General features: G+C 28.9%; 1 protein-coding gene across 1 annotated transcript in view; it reads left to right on the top strand.

Annotated features, from left to right (window-relative positions):
• The window catches only part of LOC107440268 (uncharacterized), a 145,357-nt gene that overhangs the window by 73,233 nt on the left and 48,430 nt on the right, over positions 1-23,694 (top strand). Inside the window, exon 2 of the mRNA XM_016053147.3 lies at positions 4,836-5,146. Coding sequence (XP_015908633.1) covers positions 4,881-5,146 — 266 coding nt within the window. The 5' untranslated portion in view covers positions 4,836-4,880. The remainder of the gene's footprint in view (positions 1-4,835; positions 5,147-23,694) is intronic.

Below are 23,694 nucleotides of genomic sequence, written 5' to 3'. Positions count from 1 at the left end.
TGTGGATTTTCAGATTTTCATTTCATGGTTTCTTACTTTATGGCTATAACTTTGTTAAAAGTTATAACTTTATGTTATTGGTACCTAATAATATATAACTTTATGTAAAAAGTTTAAAGTTGTACCGATAAATAGTTATGGAACCTTATAGTTGAACTCTAAAAATTTACGACTTGTGTAAAATTTTTTAAGCCTGCAAATGTTTACAGCTATTTAAATTATGAAAAATGAACTTGAACCTTCGTTTAACATTTTATTCATATACTAAAGTTAAAAGTTTTCCAAGAGATTAAATATTTAACCTTTCATTTTGTCACAAATTTCGAAAGATAGCGATATTATAACTTACCTCTATTTTTTCTGTCTCTAATGATCAACCTTGTCAATGATAAAGCTTTCTTCAACTAAAAATAACGTAGGTTACATTTCCCAACTGGTGAAAAGTTGAAGAGGATACAATGAATTTGAATATTTTCTTAAAAAATATCAGATTTTTTTTCCTTTAAAAATACATTAAATTAGCTTTTGAAGTTGACACAACTTACAAAATACCACTAAGCAACTTAAGTTAATAATAAAAAAGTGTGTTTGGCATGCGATATTTTACTTGAAAACTAAAGTTCATATCATTATTTTTTCAAGAAATTAAATAAAATAAAATTGTTTGAAATCTCCAGAAATTGTGTTTTTATAACTTTATTTTACTGTCACTAATAAGCTTTCGTCAACTAATGAGTTTTAACTACTTTTTAAACTTTACTTTTTGCTAACTACTTTTGTTTCTTCTCAATCACGTCTTGAATGTGGGTGCCTGATTTTGAGCGCTTGAAACATGTAGACTGTTATTTCCAATTTGTTTATTTTTAAAACGAATGAAGCGTTTAATCTAGTAAAGAAAATGTAGTCAATGTCTCAAGGCAGGTGAAAAATGGAAGAGTATATGATGAATTATGAATATTTCTTATAAAAACAGAGTTCGTGATTTTTTTGATTTTTTTTTTTAAAAAAATCAAAAGAATCAGATTTTTTTGATTTAAATCGGATTTTTTTGATTTAAATCAGATTTTTTTGATTTTTATTCAAATACACTGTAAGAACTTTAATTTATGATTAAAAAAAATTATAAATGTTTAATCAAATTAACTTAATATTAAAACTATATTGTAACAATATTTTAGAAGCTCTAACTAAAATAATTTTTCATTATAATACATGGCTTTGAATGCATAGCAACCATTTTGAAACAAATGCATGATTAAAATTTAAAGACTAGATGAAATAGAGAATTTAAAGAATACTTCAGGGGTCTGTCTGGGTTTTTCTGAGAGGTACCTATTTTGTGAAAATTAAAAATTATATTAAAAAATCAACACAAATATAGTAAAAATATGGATTTATCGTTTCTTACGAGACACAAAAATAAAATTTTAAGAAAAAGTATTTTGTGTGATTATTCTATCATTTTTCCTAAAGTTGAATTTGTAAAGGTACCGTTAAACGGTAGTAAATTTGGCTTGGACAGACCCCTGCACTTTAACTATTAAAACAAAGTTTCAGTTAGCAAACCATAACTTTAATTTAAAATTGTGATTTCTTTTTTTTTCTCTTGATTTTTAAAATGACAAAATAAATGTAGCAGACTGTGTTTATAAATGTAGTCATTCATCAAAAAATAAATAAATATTTAATCTATATATTTTTATATTAAAATATTCATTTTTAATTCTATATCAAAATAGATAAGTTAAGCTAAAAAAAAAATTAGAAAATCTATGTATTCATTGGAATTTTTTTTCACAAAATTTCTTTATAGAAAATCAGATAATGTCAAAGATACTGTAAACATATTATGCGAAAAAAATACCAGTTAATAACCCTACTGCAACAAACAGACTTTGAAAGAGTTTGAAAGGGAAGAATGACACTATATTAGGAAAAAAACATCTGAATTCATCAGCCCCTTTTTTTTCTTCTTCTGTTTTTGGCATATTAGGGTAATTTCTTTTTAATATAACCTCAAGCTTCTTAATAAACATTACATATTTATATTACATATATCCATACATATTTAATTCACGCTTTTTCATTCAAAAGGTAGAATTTTGATTAACATTATTTGTATTATTTTTTGAAAAAAATTTATGTTTATTAATTACTTTCTACAGCTATGCAAGTCCATATTAAGACAGCATTAAATGTTTACTTTAATCTATACTTTCAATTTCAAGAATCAAAAGATTTTTAAAAATGTAAATTCAAATGTGTTGGAATTTAACACACACCAAGAAAGAAAGTAATTTCATTAACTAAAATTAATTAATGCAGCAATTTATTTAAACTAAATTTTAATGCTAAGAAAAGAAAATAATAAAAGTATCAAAAATTTGAAACACTGTTTAACTTTTAAAATCAATATATATAGGTAAAAAAAAATAGTTGATTTATATCAATGATTTAAAAAAAAAAAATCATTTGATTTAAATCATGATTTAAATCAAGCTGATTTAAATCAACGAACCCTGTAATAAAATTATCAGATTTTTTTTCTATAAAATCATATTAAATTACCTTTTGAAGTTGACACAACTTACAAAATACTATTGAGCAACATAAGCAAAAAGTGCGTTTGGTGTATGATATTTTATTTGGAAACAAAAGTTCGTACTGATTATTATTTCTTCAAGAAAATAAAAATAAATAAAATAAACCTTTCACATTGTCTCAAATCTCAAGAGATTGTGCTTTTACAAAAATAATTCTATTTTGTTGTCATTAGTGATATATTTAAAATGTTTGGACAAATGAATTACAACAACCAAAGTTGAAACCTTGTTCAACTTACCTTTCTAAACCTTTCACATTGTCTCAAATCTCATGAGATTGTGCTTTTATAAAAATAATTCTATTTTGCTGTCATTAGTGATATATTTAAAATGTTTGGACAAATGAATTACAACAACCAAAATTGAAACCTTGTTCAACTAAAGAGAATATATAGCTTATGTTTCTAGACAGATGAAACATTGCCGAAGATTTGGTGAGTTCTCAGACTGTCACTATTATTTTTAAAAAGATAAAGATCTACCGGTATCTTCTTATTTTCATCTGCCCCTCTTTTTTTTTCTTTTTCCTCATCGCTTTTCATTCTGTCTTCAAAATCTAACTTTGTTTTAAAAGATAAAAACATTTTGTCATCTGAATGTGTCACTTCGTTAAGGATGTTGAAAAAGTATTTAAAGTGACATGCGTCAGTGGCGTAGTTCGTTAGTTTTTAAATCTGACGTGAAATTATCTGTGCCTGTTCGTAATTATGCTTTGATTTTAACAGCCCTTATATACATTTTATAAACGAGATTAAATGATGCTGACATTTTTCCTGGTATTGTTTTGCTTTATGACTTTTCGCCATAAAATAATTAATTTAAAATTAAGCTACTTCCGTTAGTTAAAGAGAATATAAGATCTTTACTGAAACACTAAAGTTTCTGTACACTTAAATTAACTTATGTTACTTCATCATTATCAATCGTTCGACAGCCCAGGGTGGGCCTTGGTCTTCTCAAGAAGTTTTTTTCCAGGCTTTTTTTTGCTAGTGATTGCCAATTTTTAGTTTTTAAGACCAAAAGGTCTTTCTCTAGGCCATCTATCCATCTCAATTCGGTCTGCCCCCTTTTCGTGTGCCAACTGGTCTGGCATTAAAAACTCTTTTTGTGGTCCATTCTGATCTGGCCTCCCCATTTAATTTTTTGTCGTTTAACTTATGTTACTTATTTTTCCTCTATCTAAAAAACTCAAATTATGTACTACAATAAAACAATCAACACATTAGTTGACCATAATCAATCATCAATAACTTTGAAAAATGTAATACAGGGAATGAAATGGTTTAAAATATAATTACAATTAAGTAGTTTACTTATTTTTCGGTATTTAAAGATTCAAGTCAATACAATTAAACAATAAACGTTGATATATAGAAAGAGAAACAAACTTTTGAACTTTAACGATACGGAGACCTTTTAATGTGCAACTAAATTGCGTAAAAGTCTTGCTTCCGTCTTTTAACGGATCGCCATAGTTAATGTGCAAATTAGCTAGGTAAAGTAATTACGAGCTTAGCGGAACTGGCACATTAAGGTTCACAAATAAATACTTCAGGAAGGAAGAAAGAAAAGACTGCCGAAATCTGTGCAGTCACTAGTGAGGAAAGAGGGATGGAAAATGTCGAAACCAATTAGGTTTGCCGGGTGAAACTCGGAGGCATATCTAATAATATTGATTCAACTCCTCTGTTTTTTACTGCAATCAAACAGAATTTGATGTTTTCCGTCTTGACTCTAATTGCTTTTAGCATTAAAATTATTTTATATGCTTAAAATGATTAAAAATACAAAAGTAATATCTATTATATGTGCATTTAACCTCTTCAAGATCGATCGAAGGCGAAAGAAGCACTTCCCCAAGCCCGTACGATCCTAGTTTATAGGTACTAATAACGGATGTGATGCGAGATTACCGAATTGAGACTACGAGCCGCTGGAGTTAGAAAGGCTCGTTTCATTTGTGGTAACGGGAACCGTGAAGGGAAAATCACGTGTTCCCGCCATGGTATGTCATCCCGGTCCTGAAGGAATAAAAATGATAAGTTTTTTACGATTATTTTTCAGATTAGGAAAAAAAAATTGTCCCCTTTATAAACGCTATGCCTTACTTAGAAATTCTTTTGTTTTTTTAATGTTTTTGTATTGTACTTTTTATTTGTATTGTGCTAGTCGTAACATATGTTATTTTTAAAAGTGTCTGATTATTAATTATGTATTTTTGTCTTTTTCCAGGTCAGTAGAAAATGCATGTAAAAGAATTGTTAGGTCTCTCAGGTGATGGCAGGCGATGAAGAGCTCTCGTCGTTAGACGACTGGGGCCCTTTTGAAGACGACTGGGCCCCTGTGCATTTTCTGGTCCCGCCACCACCTCCGCCTCCATCTCTAGGTTCTGTGTGTTCTGGAAACGAATTCTACTGTCAATTAGAAGGGGGCCCAATGGGAGCTCACTACAATAGGGCCTCGTTTCCATCTTTGCCCATCATCGCTGTCTGTTCGTCCGTCGTCCTTGTTGCTGTCCTCGTTGCATCTTTTCTGTTTTGGCGGTAAGTTGAATTTCATTTTATTAATGTCGCTCGCTAAATGAACTTTGAGAATCTGGAAATGATGTTCAAAATAACCATATACAACGAAAGTCTCGCTTAAATACATCAAATGGCCAATGAATTCGAAACCTTAGATTAATATCTTATTAGACCTCTTTCTGTGCAGCTTAAATTCATGCGGGCTTCTATTCTACAAGTTTCTAGAGTGCGTTTTACGTCCAGAAAATACCATGCTTTGATTACGCAGACATTAAGGTCCTGTAAATAGGATGGAAGAGAAGATAGTTGTGTAATGTACCTTGCCAACACGATCCGAGCATTTTCTATTGGTGAGATCTAAGCTTTGCTGTGAGAAGAGAATGTGTTGAAAGTCAGATTGATTTTGAACGCTTCTGGCACTATGTGCACGCATTATTGTCCATGAAGTATTCGTCATCTTCGGACTAAGAATGTTACATTACTTGATCTGTCAATATGGTATTGCGTGGCTTCTCTTTTTCCCTTGTGAAACATCAAGACATCATTTCCATGCCAGCAAAAAATGCCCCGCACAATATTACCACCAGATCATTTAATTCCAGGGAAAATAATATTTTTTTTACAGATTTTTAATTCATTGACCAGTGTGTGTATACGCCATTATAATATTATTCTGATCATGTTGACGATATAACGCTTGTAGAGCCCTGACCTACGTTAAAGTTTTTTTAACCATTCTTTTCTGTCGGTTTCCTTTTTCATGTAGTTAATTTCAGGTCCTCTTCAATTCCTACCTTTCATCTAGTTCTAAGTCTTAACTCTATATTTATTGATCCTGGTTTTCCGGCTAATAATCTTTTGACATTTCTTTTCGAGTCCATTAAGATACGTTGTAACTATTGAATTATTTTTAGTTGTTGAACTTTTTCAGTTCTCATAGGTGTTACAATGTCTGGTTGGTTCATCATATCTATTTGTAGTCATCCTGCTATGCCCATTTTCAGAAATTCCGCCAAAATATTACAATGTTAACAAATATTTAATAACCCACGTTCCTTTTCTAAACTACAAAATAAGGTATAATTCGTACACCATTTGTGTGAAAGAAAAGGGGAAGGCCGTAGTTGATTTCCAATACAATGTGGGGCAAATTACTGACAAATCATATGGAGGCATATTAAGTAACTGAGGGACTTGTGCAATAATAAGTTAAGGCCATTTTTTTTAAATTTTATTTTTGACTGGGGACATATAACTGTAACAATCAGTGCAAGAACCGGGCTCGAATATAAAATTAGACATCATCTGCGGAGGGAAACTGAGCAAATCTATTGATATCATTGAAAAAATATGTCACGCAAAAAAAAAAAGAAAATAAAATTTAAAGAAAAACAGGAAAAGACCCAAAACGAAATCTATAAAGCGAGTAGCGAATTCAAATGAACTTATATGTATCGGAATCGTTTAAGAATAATTTAAAATATTTTCGTAATAAGATTGCCAGATTAGAAAATATGAAAATAGAAGCACAAATGGAGTTAAAAGCGTAAATAGAGGGATTTTGTTTTATGGTGCGTTCCTACTGAAGCGCGTTTAATTTGCTAGTTAACAAGGAGTGATCCGAAAATGGATGCGCGCAAAGTAATAATATTATACTGGATAATTTAAAGAAGTTTATAATGAATAAGGTTGATATTAAATTATATAATTTTAATGAATTGGTGATAAAAGATGTATAACTTGCCCTAATATTGACAAAATGTTTTTGGCTATATTGATACAATATTAGAAAGCGCTCGTTTTTGCGGATTTAATCGTGTGAGCTGATGAAGAGATTATATCTTCATTTTTTGTTTTCCGGCTTTTTAATATATATATGTTTTTCAATTTTTTAAAAAATATTTTATTTTAATAATTTTTCTTCTTCTCTTTTCATTAATTTTTCTCTCCATGTTTTCTCTATATTTTTAACTTATTTATAAGTTTTATATACTTACAGCTCTTGCGCAGCAAATAAAACTTATGCTCTTCGTCTTTATTGTGTATATATATATATATATAAACACAAATAATAAATTAAAAATTAATATAAAGAGAAACTAAAAATGGGAAATCCAATAGTCGTTATCAAGACACATCTATTGGTATAAATGCGATATTTCTGAATAAAGAATAATTATCCTAAGGTAAAAAATATTCTTTATGTAATTTTTATCTTATATATATATATATAATATATATTAAAAACAGAAAAAGAGAAAATTGTTAAAAGCTAGAATAGGTTAAGTAGAACGATACTAATTTAAAAAGTATGCACTTTTTTTTAGAAACTTTTGACAATGTATAATTTCCCTCGACATAAATCTTCTGATATCTATGAGTGTGTCCGTACTTCATGATAAATTCACTGCACGATATGAAATAGAACATTTTTTTTTTTTTTTAGAAGAAACTGTCAACATACTTTTCGTTTGTTCAAGAAGAAAATTTACGAACGCAAAAACTAAGTGATAAAAATCTGACCCACCGGGAATCTAGTATTGGTATTCCGTAACAGTTGATCCAGTTCCTTAATATACTCTAGACTTGTGGACACTTCCCTTTACTATCGTTTGATTTTTCATTGTTATTAATTTTATTTTTATAACAAGTTCGCTCTGAGATTCTAGTGATAACTTGAGAACTTAAGCTTTAAACAATTACGTGTCGTAATAATGAATTTTTTCGTTTCAGCTGAATAAAAACAACTAAAATAACTTCTTGGGATTTTGCACGCTAGTTTTGTCGGGGGAAAAAAATAAAAGAACAAAAAGGGCACGCCATTTTGTCTGACGACAGTCATTAAGGAACTCCATCGAGGGCTATAGTCACGTGATCCAATCACACTATGCGGGCTGGTGGGGACATTTTTATTGTTATTTATTCATTTTTGTTTTTTATTTGTTGCAATCGAGTTTGAGATATAGCTTATTTTTAAAACTAATTTCTTATCCGATTATAAAGGATCATTTCAAAACACTGTTGTACATGTATTTTTTGATTAATATATGTTTAGTCTTATATCAAAAAATATGGTATCATTGAAGATTAAACCGAGTTGATTAAACTTCAGTATTAAGCTTTGTCAACTAAACTGTTCAAGTTGTCATTTGTCATTATCCATCTTTCTGTAAAAATTAAAATCAATGGTTTTTTTTAAGTGATATAATTGTGTTATTTTTCTTAAATTGGTAGGATCTGTCACAAATGATTTATAATGCCTGTTCTAATTTTATGGATTGTTGGCAATAACACATTTTGAAATTTGAAGTTCGTGTTTTTTTCAATGCTGGATTTAAATTTGCCCTTACTTGGAATCATCAATCAATTAAGGGAGGAATGATTTTTAATCGTATATTCGTTTTATTCACGGAACGTAAGCTTTTAAATTGTAAATAATAACGGAATTTTGTTTTAGTCAGTGATATAAATCAATCTTATCTATCATTTCGATTAAATATCTTTTAAATATTTTTATTTGTTTATTTACTACTTAATCAAAATCAAGATCATGTTATGTTTTATGTGCAAGTGAAATAATAATAAGAAAAAAAGGAAACTATTAACTGAAAAAATTTGTTTTTTGCATCTTATTACTGAACCTTTAAGCACGATCTTAAAAAAAGAAAGAAAAAAAAAAGAAAGTTATCAGCATTTATAGGGTGTTCTAACAGTGCTGCTTCCCCCACCTATAGGACTCGAAGAAGAAAATGTCTTTTTTCCTTTTCCCAAATTCGTAAACAAAATGCTCATCAATCTAGTTATAGGTATTTTATTTCATGTTTAAAAAGAACAAACCATTTTTTAATTATCCTTTCACAATTATATTCATTTAGGTTATATCTTATTTCATTTGAATTAGCATTCTTGGAAGTTTTTTCTTAATCTGCCTATTTTTTCTCTTTAATATTGACGAAATAATTTAAAACTTCATCATTAAATTTAAAACTACTTCAGTTAAAGAAAAATTGTTTTTATTTGTTTTAGATTTAAATAGATTTTAACTGCTTTTCTCTTCTCTATTTACTTAAAAAATATTAAATTCTAAATTCCAAGATCTTTTGTTATCATTCCTGTAAAAATTTCTTTTCACTACCATAAACCCACAAGTTTTTTTTTTTTTACATTTCTTTTATTCGTAACTGTATTAAATATGTAATTACTTTAGTTTACAATGGTTAATTCGTGTTACAATGTGATGAAATCGATCCAATGAATTAATCCAATTAAAAATTGTCTAGGAAGTATTGATAAAAGTAAATTCAATTAAAACAAAAACGCATGCAAATCAGGTGAAATAATTAAACAACAAAAAATACCCTTAATAATTAGTCTGGATCACATTATTATCATTTATTTAATGATGTAACGAATTACATCGATTGATTAATTGAAAAATAATTAATTCTGTTGTTCATTTAAGTGCAATGTTCTAGTTTCCATAGATTTAGCAAAAATAATAATAATGAATAAATAAATAATAATAATAAATAAATAAATAAATAAATAGCACCACACTCCACCAAAGGTGGTAATAACTTAATTATTCAGTTTTTTACATTAAAAATAATTTAGAAAAACATTTTAGCTGAATTGTTTTGTAAACATTTAGCAAAATTGTTTTTTAAGTATGCAAATCTCTTTATTTAAGTATGCAAATAATCTTGTGATATTTATTTTGGTAAGTACACACCCTTTGTTTTCAAAGTTTTATTCTATAGCATTTAATGGTTTTTAACCCTTTGACGCAGATGGGTCACCGGTGCCCCTTATATATATATANATATTATTTTATTTTTTATTTTAGTGTCGGTATTTTTTAATTATAAAGAACAGTCTAACAATTGAAAAAAAAAAAGTATGTTGCATTATCGGAATTATATTTGTTCTTAAGTATAAAATCCCAAAAAAGTAGTATGTAAATTTTTTTTATTTTCATTCCTATTCAAAAACTTATTAATAAAATTAATGGTAATATAAAATAAATTGGAAATATAATATTTTCAACTAATTTTGACCTAAATTAATACAAAATAATGAGAAAAGTATGGAAAGCCTGTTTAAAAAAATATTCTGCATCAAAGGGTAAAGGTAGCAATATATTTTTTCTTCTTGCAGCATATACTATTCAAATCATTTTATCTTGGTTTTTTGAAATAACATTAGTGTGTCGAAAGTAATGATCTTAAAAAACCTGTGAGTAAAATAATAATGCGTTCTGAAGTCTCTTAAAATGAAAATCGCGTACGAAATTCCATGGAAATTGTTGGGTTTTAAAATTTCATTACCGTTGTTCTAGTCCTTTTTGCTGTTTATTGTATTATCTTTTTTTTTCTTTCCTGTTAAAGACATGAATTAAGATAGTATAAATTCCGAATTTTCGTGACGAAAGGGGACTGTCGCGAAAAACTGTAAAGCGGTTGGTCCGATGCTTATACACGTTACACTATTAGATAGCATGGGCAATAAAAAATATCATATCGTGAAGTATTAAAATGCCATAGATTTGTCACGCAAAACAAGCGCCAAAAGTCGAAGTTGTAGTTCTTAACCGCACGCGAGAGCTTTGCCATGCCTGAGTAATAGCGGCTTGTCATGTTTGTAATCGCCTCCATCGTTCATCAGTCGTTAAGTTCCTGTTGTTTGAATGCATGAGTATGTGACAATTTTGTGCTAATGCTGTTTGCATACGATACACCCTCTGTGTTTAAGTGAGGAAACCACCAGCTCTCAATTACTGTCTTTAGTTTTTATCTGATTCTTTTCTAAGCTTGAGTGGCAACAAAAAAACTTTAGCTTTCTCAATTTTTTTTTTCACTTTGTCTCGTATGTTACGATTTTGTTGAACATTAACGCTGTTGCCATCTAAAGTTGAATTCTCAATTTCTAAAAAAAAATATTCATATTAAAATTATCTTTAAAAATGTACACAATTAGAGCTCTATTCCCATAGAATAATTTTTAATCCAAAAAGTACTGTATTTTGTTAAAAATTAGAAAAAAAGAACAAAATATTTTTAAACTAATGATTTTCTATACCATAATATTTATTTTTTAAGAATTATTTTGGATCAACAAAAAATCGAACATAATTACTTTTTGTTGGATTTATCAACAATTTTTGTTCGATTTAATATTAATGTAAATTTAATTGCTTCAAAGTCACTCACTGTCTATTTTATTCTGGAAATCTGTTATACATGAAATGTAAGTAAGTAATCTAGCTGATATGAAAGTTTTAAAAAAAGAAAACAAATTCATTATGGAAACCTTTTATTAAATTTTTACTTTTAAAAAGAACCTCGAAGAAATGCAAATTTCAATGTTGTAGAATACAATATTTATTTTTTTGAAGCAATGTTTCGAACAAAAATAATTTAGGTTTGTTTTCCCTTCAAATTGTTAAATTTAAATTGTTAATGTTATAATTTTTTTTCCTTCGATTGAAAAGCGAAACATTTTAAAACATCTATTTCCAACCTGTAATTATTTCGGCGGATTTTCCTTTGATAATACAAACCGAAAAATAATCATAATATAAAATATTTATAATGAAGTTCTTCTTAAGCCAATGCGGCCTATAATGAAACGCTTCAAATATATTTTTGTTTTTACTTCATTTCAAGGCTTTTCTTCTCTTTAAAAAGTCACAGAAATTTCTAGTTCTTTGTAATATTAATCAAGTCGATACAAGTTTTCTTAAGTCAACTTTGATGAACTCACGAAGCTTATTAAAAAGAGATCACAGTTCTTTTTTGGTAAAAATCTGTCTGGAGGATTATATCAAGAATTATGACGATGGTGAAACAATTCCTTGTAGTCGTTTTTTCTTCTATTATATAACGTTTTTTTAACATTGTTTTTTCTTTTCAACATCGATGGCTATAGTAATGAATGCTCAGCAATATATATCCTTGTCTACATTTTTATAAAGGGGAAGAAAAAAAAGAGGTGTGCCAATTGGCTGACGACGTTGATAACCATTAAAAAGGGGTTTATCCCTATGATTGGACCCCGACTTTGATTGACAACCCGATTAATGAAAAAAAAAGCTAAAGCATTAAAAGCTGATTCTTTCGATTTCTTTTATGTCGCATAGAGAAGATGAGTTCCCTTTTGAAAAATGGAATCTCGGGAAACTCACCGCGTGGAACACTCCAATGAATCATAGCTATTGATTAGGAACACTTCAGTGGTCACGTGATGCACTTAAGACTTCTAATAAAGACTGCTTAATAAATGTTTTCGTTTTTCTTTGTTTCAACTGAAGTGCCTCGGCTTTTTCCTTGGACTTAACGGAACCGATTCGCATGTGTGGAGCTTTTGTGCCTAATTTTAACTTGTTTGAATGTTAATATCATATCACTTATAAACGTGAGCCGTTTTTGTTTGACGGAGAAGTATCAAAAGTTTGTTTGTCTTCAATACGAAGTTTTGGTAATTTTATTATAAGCGACTTATTTTATTATTGTGAATTTTTATTGGAATGAATGACAATTGTATCGGAATGGAAAGAAATGTTTAAAACTAGCCAGCAAACATTAAATTAACAACTATCAAATTACTTCGATTATTAATCAGAACTGAGGAAACTGTTTCAACTAGCAAAGTACTATGAAATTGATGAGCATCACTCTAAACTTATATAAAAATGTAGAAAGGTATTTCAATTATTATAGTTAGAAGCTCTAAATGAACAAGTATCAACTGGAATTTATATTTCAGAATGGAGTAACTGTTTAAACTAGGAATGAATTTTTAAGAGGCATATCTCAAAACTGGGAATCCGAGTGGTATAAGGTAATAAACTTTCTAATGACGGAGTTTTATAAAGAAAAGTTGAATCGAAATTGAGAAGATGTCATTGTTTTTTATGAACGTCTTAAAGCATCATTCACATATGAGTACAATCAGTGTGTTATATCAATATTTCAAGGTATTCTGTAATCAGCAATGTCATTATCATATAGGTTAAGAATCTATATTGAAAGTAAATAAGCTAATGTAAAATTTAAATACCAATAATCACAAATGAATCCAACTGTGTGGTAATTCAAAAACATTCTGTATCATCTCCAAGAGAATTTTTGCAAATATATACTTGCTGAATTAAAATATTGTAAAACAAAAAAACCCCTAAAAATAAGTATAGATAGAAAAAAGGGCAAAGCACTTATGTTTTTTCTTGTAAGTTACCAAAAAGGCAGTTTTAGATTTATTCAAGTCATAATTCACTCATGCTTTATCAATACCTGATGATATGTGAAGATCTTTAGAAAAGTTGCATACTAATAGATTCATAGTTTTAAGCCCATTAATTTACAAAGAAAAAACTTAGAATGGATGCATAACTGTCTGTCTCTGGAACTACATATTGGTTAGGGTTTAATAGTCAGCTTGTTTCTAGCAAAAGATTATTTCTCAAAAAAATTATTCTTCACCATCTGCAGCGATGAATATTAAGACCTTTTCGATTAAATTTAGATGAAAATCTAAATGAACTTATATGCTGATAGATTCATAGTTTTTAACCCATTAGTTTTGATTGTTTTATCAATACCTGAAGATCTCCATGAAGTTATTTACTGACAGAATTCATAGTTTTTAGCCCATTAGCTTACAATGGAAAAAAGCATAGTATGAATTCTTAAATGTCTGTCTCTGGAACAACTTACTGGTTAGGGTTTGATGCTCGCTTGTTTTTGGAATTTATTCTGCGCCATCTTCAGAGCTGAGTTTTCGACCTTTGCCAATAGGCTATTAGTGCAGCTTTAGTAGGACGTTAATCACAATCCAGACCCGGAATTCGTTTGTAAAGGAGTACAATTCCCGATTGTTCACATAAATACACTGTATATACGGATGTAATTAAAGATATCTCTTGGTAATCGTTGATGCGTGTACAGTGGTAATGTCAAGCAACTACGCGATCTTCCGAATCGAACTTCTCGGGAAAATGTCACCAGAATTTGTTGTGCGTGACTCGCCTTCATCAACAAATCGTTGTCGCCCACCAAGCATCAACCCGCAACCTTCAGATCCGTCTCCAACAAAGTGTCAGTCAGAGACAAAGATAGGTACTTAGATATACCGCTTTTTTTCTTCTTTTGCTTTTAAAAGCTCATTGAGAATGATTTCTCACTCGGCTGTGATTTGTACGCAACAGTTAATATAGAAAGTTTTAGAATCCGATGACATTCATCACGCATTGCAGTTGCTTTCTAAAATGGGCTGCTGCATCCGCTCTGGAGGGTTTTGTTCCGACTTTCGTTTGACAGTACTTTTTGTTACTTATGGCCTGGAGATTTTTTGTATGATCTTTTATTTTTTCTTCTGTTAAATAATTCATATTGCAAATTTGCATTAAATAGTTTTCATGATCCTGATTATACAGTAAATATAATGTATATTGTTGATTGTAATCAGTGGCGTACGCAGAATTTTCAAGGAGGGTGTTCATAATTTTCTGAAACTACTAAAAGAAATTCGAGTATGTAATAAAGCACTATTATTTCCCTAATTTAGACAGCTAGACAATTTTTACTTTTTATTTAGACAGCATTGTTTAGTTAAATTTTGATTTGATTTTTTAAGTTTAAGAACATAATGAAATATCTTCTCGCATGTAATATCTTCTGAAAAATGTCCAATGTCATATGGGTGGGAAGTAGCACTTTGAGGGCCACTTTCTCATTCATCAGATTTTGTTATGCTAGAAACGTTTTCTTCAACGGAAGTATGACATTTCTGTTCAACAGAAAAACTTTCATTGGTTCTAGATGCTGTCACCTAACTAATTTCAGGTCGGGATTTTTTATCAAAATAATTCAAAATTGTTACATTCTTGCGAACCAGCCCGTAACAGTATCACGTGAATTTGGTTTCAAAAGTATAACCCTTTTATAGTAAATGTTTTTTCGGTATTCTGAGAAATACCGGGAAAAATAAAAGTAGGCATAAGGCAAATAAAAATATATAGTCTTAAAAAATAATAGCCCGCATAACTTCTACTAAAATTTTTATTTTTGCCATTTTGTCTGAGCTCAAGGGGGGAGTTTAAACCCCTAAACCCCTCCCTTGCGTACGCCCCTGATGGTAATAAAAGATTTTAGAATGCCATTTTTTTTAAATGTATGCTGACAGATCAAATCAGATTTTATTATAAAATGTATATTTCATCCATCGAGTTTTTTTCTTCTAATGCCCTTCTGGGGAATAACCTTTCGTCATACAGGTATCTGAAGGGCAAATTTGTTGGCACTATATAAGGTGGGCCAACGTTGCTTCCACAGTAAGGACAGACAGTACAGAGAATGAAAGAACATCCATGCCTTGCCCTGGATACGAACCCAGAACCTTTCTGAAGCAAGGCCAGTTCCCTGACCCTTACACAGGCCGGCCTGCCTCATCCATCGACTTAGACTAGTTCATTTTATTAAATATAGTAAAGACAACCATATCATTTTATTAAATATAGTTCTGATTCTTCCATTATCGTTGGTTTCGCACGTTTTCTACGTTCAAAATTAAATAACATATTGTTGTAGAAAATGGTTACAGCAATAGTAAGGACACTTTGTAGTTTATGCAAAGTTTGTCTTTTTTATTCTCTAAAAAAACGCTGGTATTTGAAAGAATTTCGTTTTATTTGAAAGAAAGACTCCACACTGACCCAAATAACATTATAAAAAAAGCGTGTGAAAATATTTGTTTAAATTTTTTTTTAAAAAGTATCAAGTGAAATTTTACAAAATAAAAGAATTTTTAAATCATTTATAGAAACGTAGAATAGTTCAACTAAAAGATGCGGGAGCCTTTCCTGTACTAATCCCTCTACTTAACTAATGTCAATAAAAAAATTTTAATCAAAATTAGGAAATCTAATTCGGCGAGATAGCGGCAAAACTACACCAGATTTAATGCATACATTTAATATGAAGTTGAAGCATTGGCGATGAAACTGAAAATGTATTTTTAAATTTTAAAAGAAACCATATTATTGATTGTTTATATATCTTTACATAAACTAATGCATAAAAGTTTTTTTTCTTTTCTCAACGATAAATTACATTAAAAATGAGTTATTAGCTTTTTTCTTTTTTCTTGTTGTGTGAAAAGAACTATAAATATTTTGAATGTCGATAGCATATTTTTAGAAAATATGCTAAATATATGTTTTGCGCACTTTCCCATTGAATCACGAACTTAGATTATCTATTTTTAAATTGAGTTAATTATATATTAATAAAACAAGATATAAAATAATTAGTTGCCTCAAAATGCTATTTACTCATTTACCTTTTCAATTCACTTATTTACATTTTCCTTGACTCGGAATTTTAAGTTTTTTTCTTTCCTTTACAAAATATGTTTCATTAAAATTAAATTTTTTTGTGTTATTTGAAAAGTATTGTTTAATATTTATAAGCAATATGCTCTGAACCAAAAATACGTAATGAGTACGCTACATTACGTTTATATCGAGTCAATAATGTTAATAATGAAAGCGTCGACTTGTCAATATTTTATGACAAATTGTGTAAATGCTCTAGAAACAGTAAAGATGAAAACGTCACGTCTTTTATTCGACGTTTATAATTACAAAATATCTTTTTCGAAATCCCTTTAATTAAAAATTAGAATAAATTAAGTTCGTTAATACTTTTAAATATTTTTATTTATAATCTAGGTAGATTCTCTAAACTTTCAGTAAGGAATATATTTTATTAGTTTGATATTAGTGTTATTCCTGTAATAACTTCTGCATCGTTGAAACATAAAAATACTTGCGTTTCACTTTTATAACTCCATAAGTTTTAAGTAAATATCTTCCTGTTTTTTTCCTGGAATAAATTGATGATAATTGCTTTTGTCGTTTGTGGTACGTGAATGATGCTTGATGGCGTAGAAAACTATAAAATAGCATACTTAATTTGTTTCTTGTGTCAAAAAGCAACTAAACATGTTTCGTTTCCCCCCTCCTCTTTGGTATAGATCAGTTTTTATTAGTTAGATACATTAGACTTAGTTAGATACAATATTATTTATTAGTTAGATATTAGTGTTATTCCAGTAATAATCTTTGCATCTTTAAAATAAAAAAATATGAATGAAAACGTGCTTGTGTTCCACTTTTATAACTCCAAAAGTTCTTCCTGTTTCTTTTTTTTTTCCTGGAATAAACTGATAATGCTTGTTTTTGTCGTTTGTGGTACGTAAATGATACTTGATGGCGTAGAAAACTATAAAATTGCATACTTTATTCGTTTCTTGTGTCAAAAATCATCTAAGCATGTTTCATTCCCTCCCTCCTCTTTGGTATAAGATCAGTTATCTTCTTTTTGTGGGGCCCCTCAGAAGCTGCTGTGAACATTAACAGCTAATCTAAGCTTTTTCGCGAAGCGTGTCTATTCCACGCTTCGAAAGACAATAACGATTAAAATGTTTCTAGTTAGCTGATAGAGGGTGAATTGCCATACGTTCTGCTTTTCTTTCAAGAATTATTATTTTATGTTATTTTTATGTATCCGAAAATTTATCGCTTTCAGTAGTATCGTATTTTTAACCCCAAAAGTATTTCAGTTCAGAACACTGAACTTATTTTTAGAAGATAAATATAATCAAAAAAAGAAAATTAAGTTATAAAAAATTTAAAAAAAATAATTTCATATATAAATTTTTTTAAATAAATAATTAATGTGGAATTGATACCAAAAATAACATAAAACAGTAATTCTTTCACGAATTATTATTTTATGTTATTTTTATGTATCCTAAAATTTATCGCTTTCAGTAGTATCGTATTTTTAACCCTAAAAGTATTTCAGTTCAGAACACTGAACTTATTTTTAGAAGACAAATATGATAAAAAGAAAAATTAAATTATGAACAATAAAAATAAATAATTTCGTTTATAAAATTTCTGAATTAAATAATTAAGGTGGAATTGATATCAAAAATAACATAAAACAATAATTCTTTCAAGAATTATTATTTTATGTTATTTTTATGTATCTTAAAATTTATAGCTTTTTAGAATTCAGTTGTATCGTGTTTGTCAACCCGAAAGTATTTAAGTTCAGAACACTGAAGTTGTTTTCATTGCAGGTGCAACAAAGCCTATCACATACCTTTATTTACTTTCCCAAAATTTCATCAGCATTTTAATTTACTTAATAATAAATAAACTGTTTTCAATAAAATTGTTCCAAATTTCCAAGGTTAGAGAAAGATTTAAGTGAAATTAAAAGCTTTTAACTTCTCACTAGTAGTTAAATACGATCACTTCAGAAATATCTATAAAATGTATAACGCACCTCTTATTGGTCTCTTCAAAACTTGACTCAATAGTTTCTTTATGTCTTTTGAGTTATTCAAATTACAGAAGTATTGCTTTGAATATTCCAATACTATATATCTTCAACAAGGAGGAGCTGTTTTGGTTAAAATAAAGTGATAGAATCAAAAATTAGATTGGTTTATTTTGCAAATGACTTTATCAATTTCCAAGAAAAGAAAAAAAATCAAGCTCTTTTTAAATGTTTATATTTCAATTAATTATATAAAAGTGGTGTAATTTTTAAATTTGATAGTTTATTTCAAGTCTAATGTCTGTTTTAAAAATTAATAGACGTATTTTAATTTCGAAATAGTATATACATTAAGACTATTATTATACCATTAGTAGTCAAGAAAATAAAATAAACAATTAAAGAGCAATTTCAGAATCATTTTAGATTTTATTTTTCTTACTCATGATTAATAAGTCATTTAGTTAATGTCGTTATTCATTTAGTTCAGTATAAATTTAATGGTATAATTGAAAATAAATCTAATTATTAATAACATACTATGCAATTATAAAATTGTTAGTTACATCATCAGATCGCTTGTAGTTTGATAGGAAATTTGCGTTGTTAACAATTTTGATAAAATGACAGGTTTGAAGAGTATAACTAATTCTCTTTCATATTTTTGTTTTAACTGAGCAGTTATTTGTTCTTTTTTTTAACTACGTTTTTCTTAAGTCGGTTTAGTGTGCAATTGTCTTGTGAATCTTGCAATCGAAGCTGAAGTATTAAAATCTCTCTTTGTACTTAGCTCGGTACGTTAGCTGCCATGAAACACGTAAGTCTTATCTCAGTTACAACATTGTGGCAGCTAACGTGTTAATGACAATGTTAATTTCAATCAATTTTTGACTGTTACAAACAGAATTCCTTCAAAGTTTCCTTCAAACCTTCAAAGTTTCCACCCTATTTCGATTAGCTGGGGTCCTCAAATCTCAACTCTGACAGTACAAGTTTCAAGTAATTCTTGCCCGTTAGCAGAATGTATCGCAAAAAAGAGAAATTATCGTCGAGTAAAATTTTGAACACTTTCAGAAGTGCTAGAATGATCAAATGTCATCTGGAGCTTTGTTATCATATGGAATTTTCAAATTACTTCTTAATTGTTGCAAAAGCAAAATTTAATTTAATTTTATCTTCAATCGAAATGGTAACAATTTTCAATAAAAGAAAAAAAAAAGTTAGTTATATGACAAACATAAATAAATAAAAAAAACTGTTTCTTAAGAATTCTAAATAGGGGAAAATAATTCTAAGCTAAATTGTCACGCTTAAATAAAAAAACGGAAGACGCATCAACTGTGTTATGAACTTCTATGACCACAGTAAATTCCCTCACGTCTTTTGAAAGTGATGGCGGGCCTTACGTTTTTCGTATTGTATGATGTGACTATAGTAGTGAAATATTGTGTGTACTGATAAATGCAGCTTCGTGAGGTTGAAGTAGCTGATCGATCAAGCTATAACAATAGTGTAAATTACAATTAAGAATTTGTAGTAAATGTTTAATTAGTAGTAAATATTAATAATTTGTAGTAAGTATTGACAATTTGTAGTAAATGTTTAATTAGTAGTAAATGTTTAATTAGTAGTAAATGTTAACAATTAGTAGTAAATGTTAAAAATACTTGCTCTTTTTTAGACACTTCAGTTATTCGAGAAAGAAAAAAAAACAGGTGCAGAAAGATTTTACATTGTTGACGCTTTAATTCAAATAACGCATCAATAAGTTTTATTAAAAAAAGCAAACATTTATTGACGACCACATATATTTACAAAAAGAGAAATGTAATCAATAATACGAAATTTCGTAGTTGTTACATCGATTCTACTGATCTCTTAAAATATAATTCACGTGCGCGAATAAAAGTTGTGCACGTGTCTGCTTTCCAACCAAAAATTATTTTTTTCCCTTTTAGTCCACTTAAAAAACGAAGTTTTCAAAATTTAATATTCTACTGCTCAATAAGAAGATTAACCAGTCTATTTAGAATTAAGATTTTATTTACATATGTTTCTACTACGAAAACAAGAATTGTTCTAATGGTAAAAACATTCTAGATTTACCATCATTCTACTTCAGGATAATGTAAGAAAGTGCATTTATACAGAAGTTTGAAGTAATCTGCCAACTTCTCTTCCGTCAGAAGAAATCACCATCATAAATCTTGACTCAATTCCAGCGTTCTCTATCATTGTATTGAGTTCGATGTTCCAACGAGAGCTTCAAGCTAACCTACAGATGTCCAGCGCCATAAATCTCTGAAAAGAATCATAAATGCGGCGCCTCCCCACCAAAAAAAGTAGCAAAATTATGTTTCGACCGTCATATTTACTGTAAATAATATTTTTCCTACGCACAACTTTTCCTGTTAATGGTAGTTTGTTTATATAGTTCTTAAGCAAGGATTGCGTGCTTAAATGCTATAACGCTTCAACTTGCATAGACGAGTTGGCGAATTATGTCCCCCCCTCTCTATTTGGGGTTTTATTTTATGCCGGAAATTACTTCTGTACTATACAAAATAAGTTGGAAATTTATTGTGTTGACAAACGATACGAAATGCATGGGTTGCTTTAAACAATTGTTTGTAAAAAGAAAAAAAAATCGCAATCGAATTGAAAATTCATTCAAACGTGGGTACCTTACTCATTCTGTTTAAAATAAGTATTATAAATCAGATAAAGGGGTATAGCGAAACTGAAGATACTCTACTTGTTTAGGACGGTAGGATAATCTTAAAAATTAACAATTAAATTTCATAGCTTAAATTGGAATTTCGACAATTAGCTTGTTAAAAATTTAAATATTTGCATATTTATTCTAGCAGTTCTTTTATACTAATGATTATGAGTGCAGGATACCTTTTGGGTAGCGATAGTTTTTCTGTGTTTTAAATGAAGATACAAGTCTCGTTTCTTGATATTCCATAATCTCAATTTTTTGCTTAACAACGGAAAGGCATTTTATTCATTCTTCTGTTAGGATCGAATACTGTAGAGCCAGTAGCAGGAAAAATAATACCCGCCCACAGTGTGTTGGCCGAGTTAGAGCGGTTAGAGCTGGCAGCATTAACTATTTTTCACTGGGATGAATATTTGTGAGAGAATATTTAGCCACATGCTAAAGTCCAAACTTAATTCAAAGCAAACTTAGTGTATTTTGTAGAACTAGCAATGGTGAACCAGAAAAAGTTTTTCATTTACCATTAAAAAAAATGATAAATCAGTCACTCGATCTGTTTTCAAAAAATAAATAAATTTTAACTAAATATTCTGATTTCCTTGTTAACGACATTAGTTCCTCACCAACTTTCTATAGCGCATGGAAATTCATTTTTTCCTGATTTGCCTATCGCAGAAACTGTGTTTTTTTTTGTTCTATTTTTCACCATTTTTCTCTCTCTAGACTACTGTAGTTTTTTCTAATTATGTTTCTCACCTTTATTTTTTCCACTTTTAGTTGGCAACTTTAAGTTTTTATTCCTAATCACTTTTGTTTCTGACTAGTCTTGAAAATGGGCGCCTGTTTTTGAGCGCTTGAAACATGTCGACTGTTATTTCCGATACGTATATTTCTGAAGCAAATGAAGTTTTTAATCAAGTAAGATTAATTTATTATCCGTAATCTTTTGGGGATAAAAAGTTACGTTTATAAATTTAATGTACGGAAAGTTTATAAATTTATTATTTTGTTCATTACGCTGTATAGCGGCTACCTGAATTCCTGAGGTTGGCAAGTCTACGGCTAATGCGGAAATTATTTTATTTCTTTAAACTAGAATAAAAACATTATTTACTTAATTTAAATTAATTCACAAAGACGAAATGCGTTAAAATCCCTTTGAAACCACTTTAGTTTAAAAAAGTAGTTAATCTTTTGCCGTATAACAAATATAATTAGATTCTCTTTTTCACACGTGAATAGATTAAAAATTAAATTCTTTTCTCCAACAAACAAGATTTCAAATGTGTTTGTGCATAAAAGACATTACAAATTAGTTTGTGTGACTGAGAAAGAATATTAAAATTTTTACTCGTAACTACTAGAATGGTTAAACTGCTACCAGTCTCTCTCTGGTTGTTCAACAAAGAATTCTGGTCTTATTATTTTTATTTTGAAAGTGCAGTTATTCTTAAATTGTTTAAATTTCTTTTTCTTAACGTTCTTTCACTCCAGAGAACGATAAAGTGTTTTTCATTTCTATATTTGTCTCTGCTTCTGCGACATTTTGTATTATTTATTGTATTGTTTCATATAGTTATAGTTTTGTTTTATCGGTTGAATTGTTTGAAAAACGCTAACAATAGTATTATTCATATTGTTGTATTGCTTTTCCATTTGGCTTAATGTAGGAGTGATTTTGATATGATGTATATATATTTGAGTTCCTTCGCGTTATCGCTAATATGAATGAAGTTATTTATGGGTGTTAGCATTATTATCGGAAACGCTCGGAACTCTCCGTCATGTAAGGGAACTTTTAATAATAAATGCTTGTTATTTGAAAGGGGGACTTATAATCATGAATACAGAATTTTTTTTCTTTCTCCCAAAATACTCGAGTTATTTGTAATGAACACTCATAATCATGATTACTAGAAAATTCTGGGATTTTTCAGTTAATGCAAATATTCATCTTCCGTTAAGTTTAAAAATAAAAGCGTATGAAAGCTAATTCTATAATGCAAATATCGTATTATACTGTAATTCTTTTGTTTTTGTGAAGTTGGTCATAGTATTATTTAAAAGTTACAATATCATAATAAAAACATGACAATAATATTAAAATAAATACGAAGTACTATTTTATTACTTAATATAAAAATAAGTTAACAACTAAAGAAAAAAAATGAGCACTGATTTAGGAGATAACACATTGCACTTACGGTTTAAGTAGTCTCGTTAAAAAATAAATAAACTGAGGAACACTTGTTAAGGAAACTTAACTATAATTGTCATTTGGTTCTATGAAAAAAGGTTTTACAACTTTTCAATATGTAGATGATTGTTCTTTGCAATAAACGTGGTACAAAACAATGAATTTTTTTTTTGTGTGTTTAAAAATGGAAGTTTGAAACACACAGGTAATAAAAGAAATTTTTTAAAAAAACCCTTGAATCTTCTAATGGACCACCACTCTTTTAAAATCGTTATGTAAACATACATTTAGGGTAATT

Source organism: Parasteatoda tepidariorum, chromosome 3 (assembly GCF_043381705.1).
Source record: "Parasteatoda tepidariorum isolate YZ-2023 chromosome 3, CAS_Ptep_4.0, whole genome shotgun sequence".
Classification (NCBI taxonomy): domain Eukaryota; kingdom Metazoa; phylum Arthropoda; class Arachnida; order Araneae; family Theridiidae; genus Parasteatoda; species Parasteatoda tepidariorum.
Note: the sequence above shows the minus strand (reverse complement) of the source record. Positions and strands in the feature narration are given on the sequence as shown.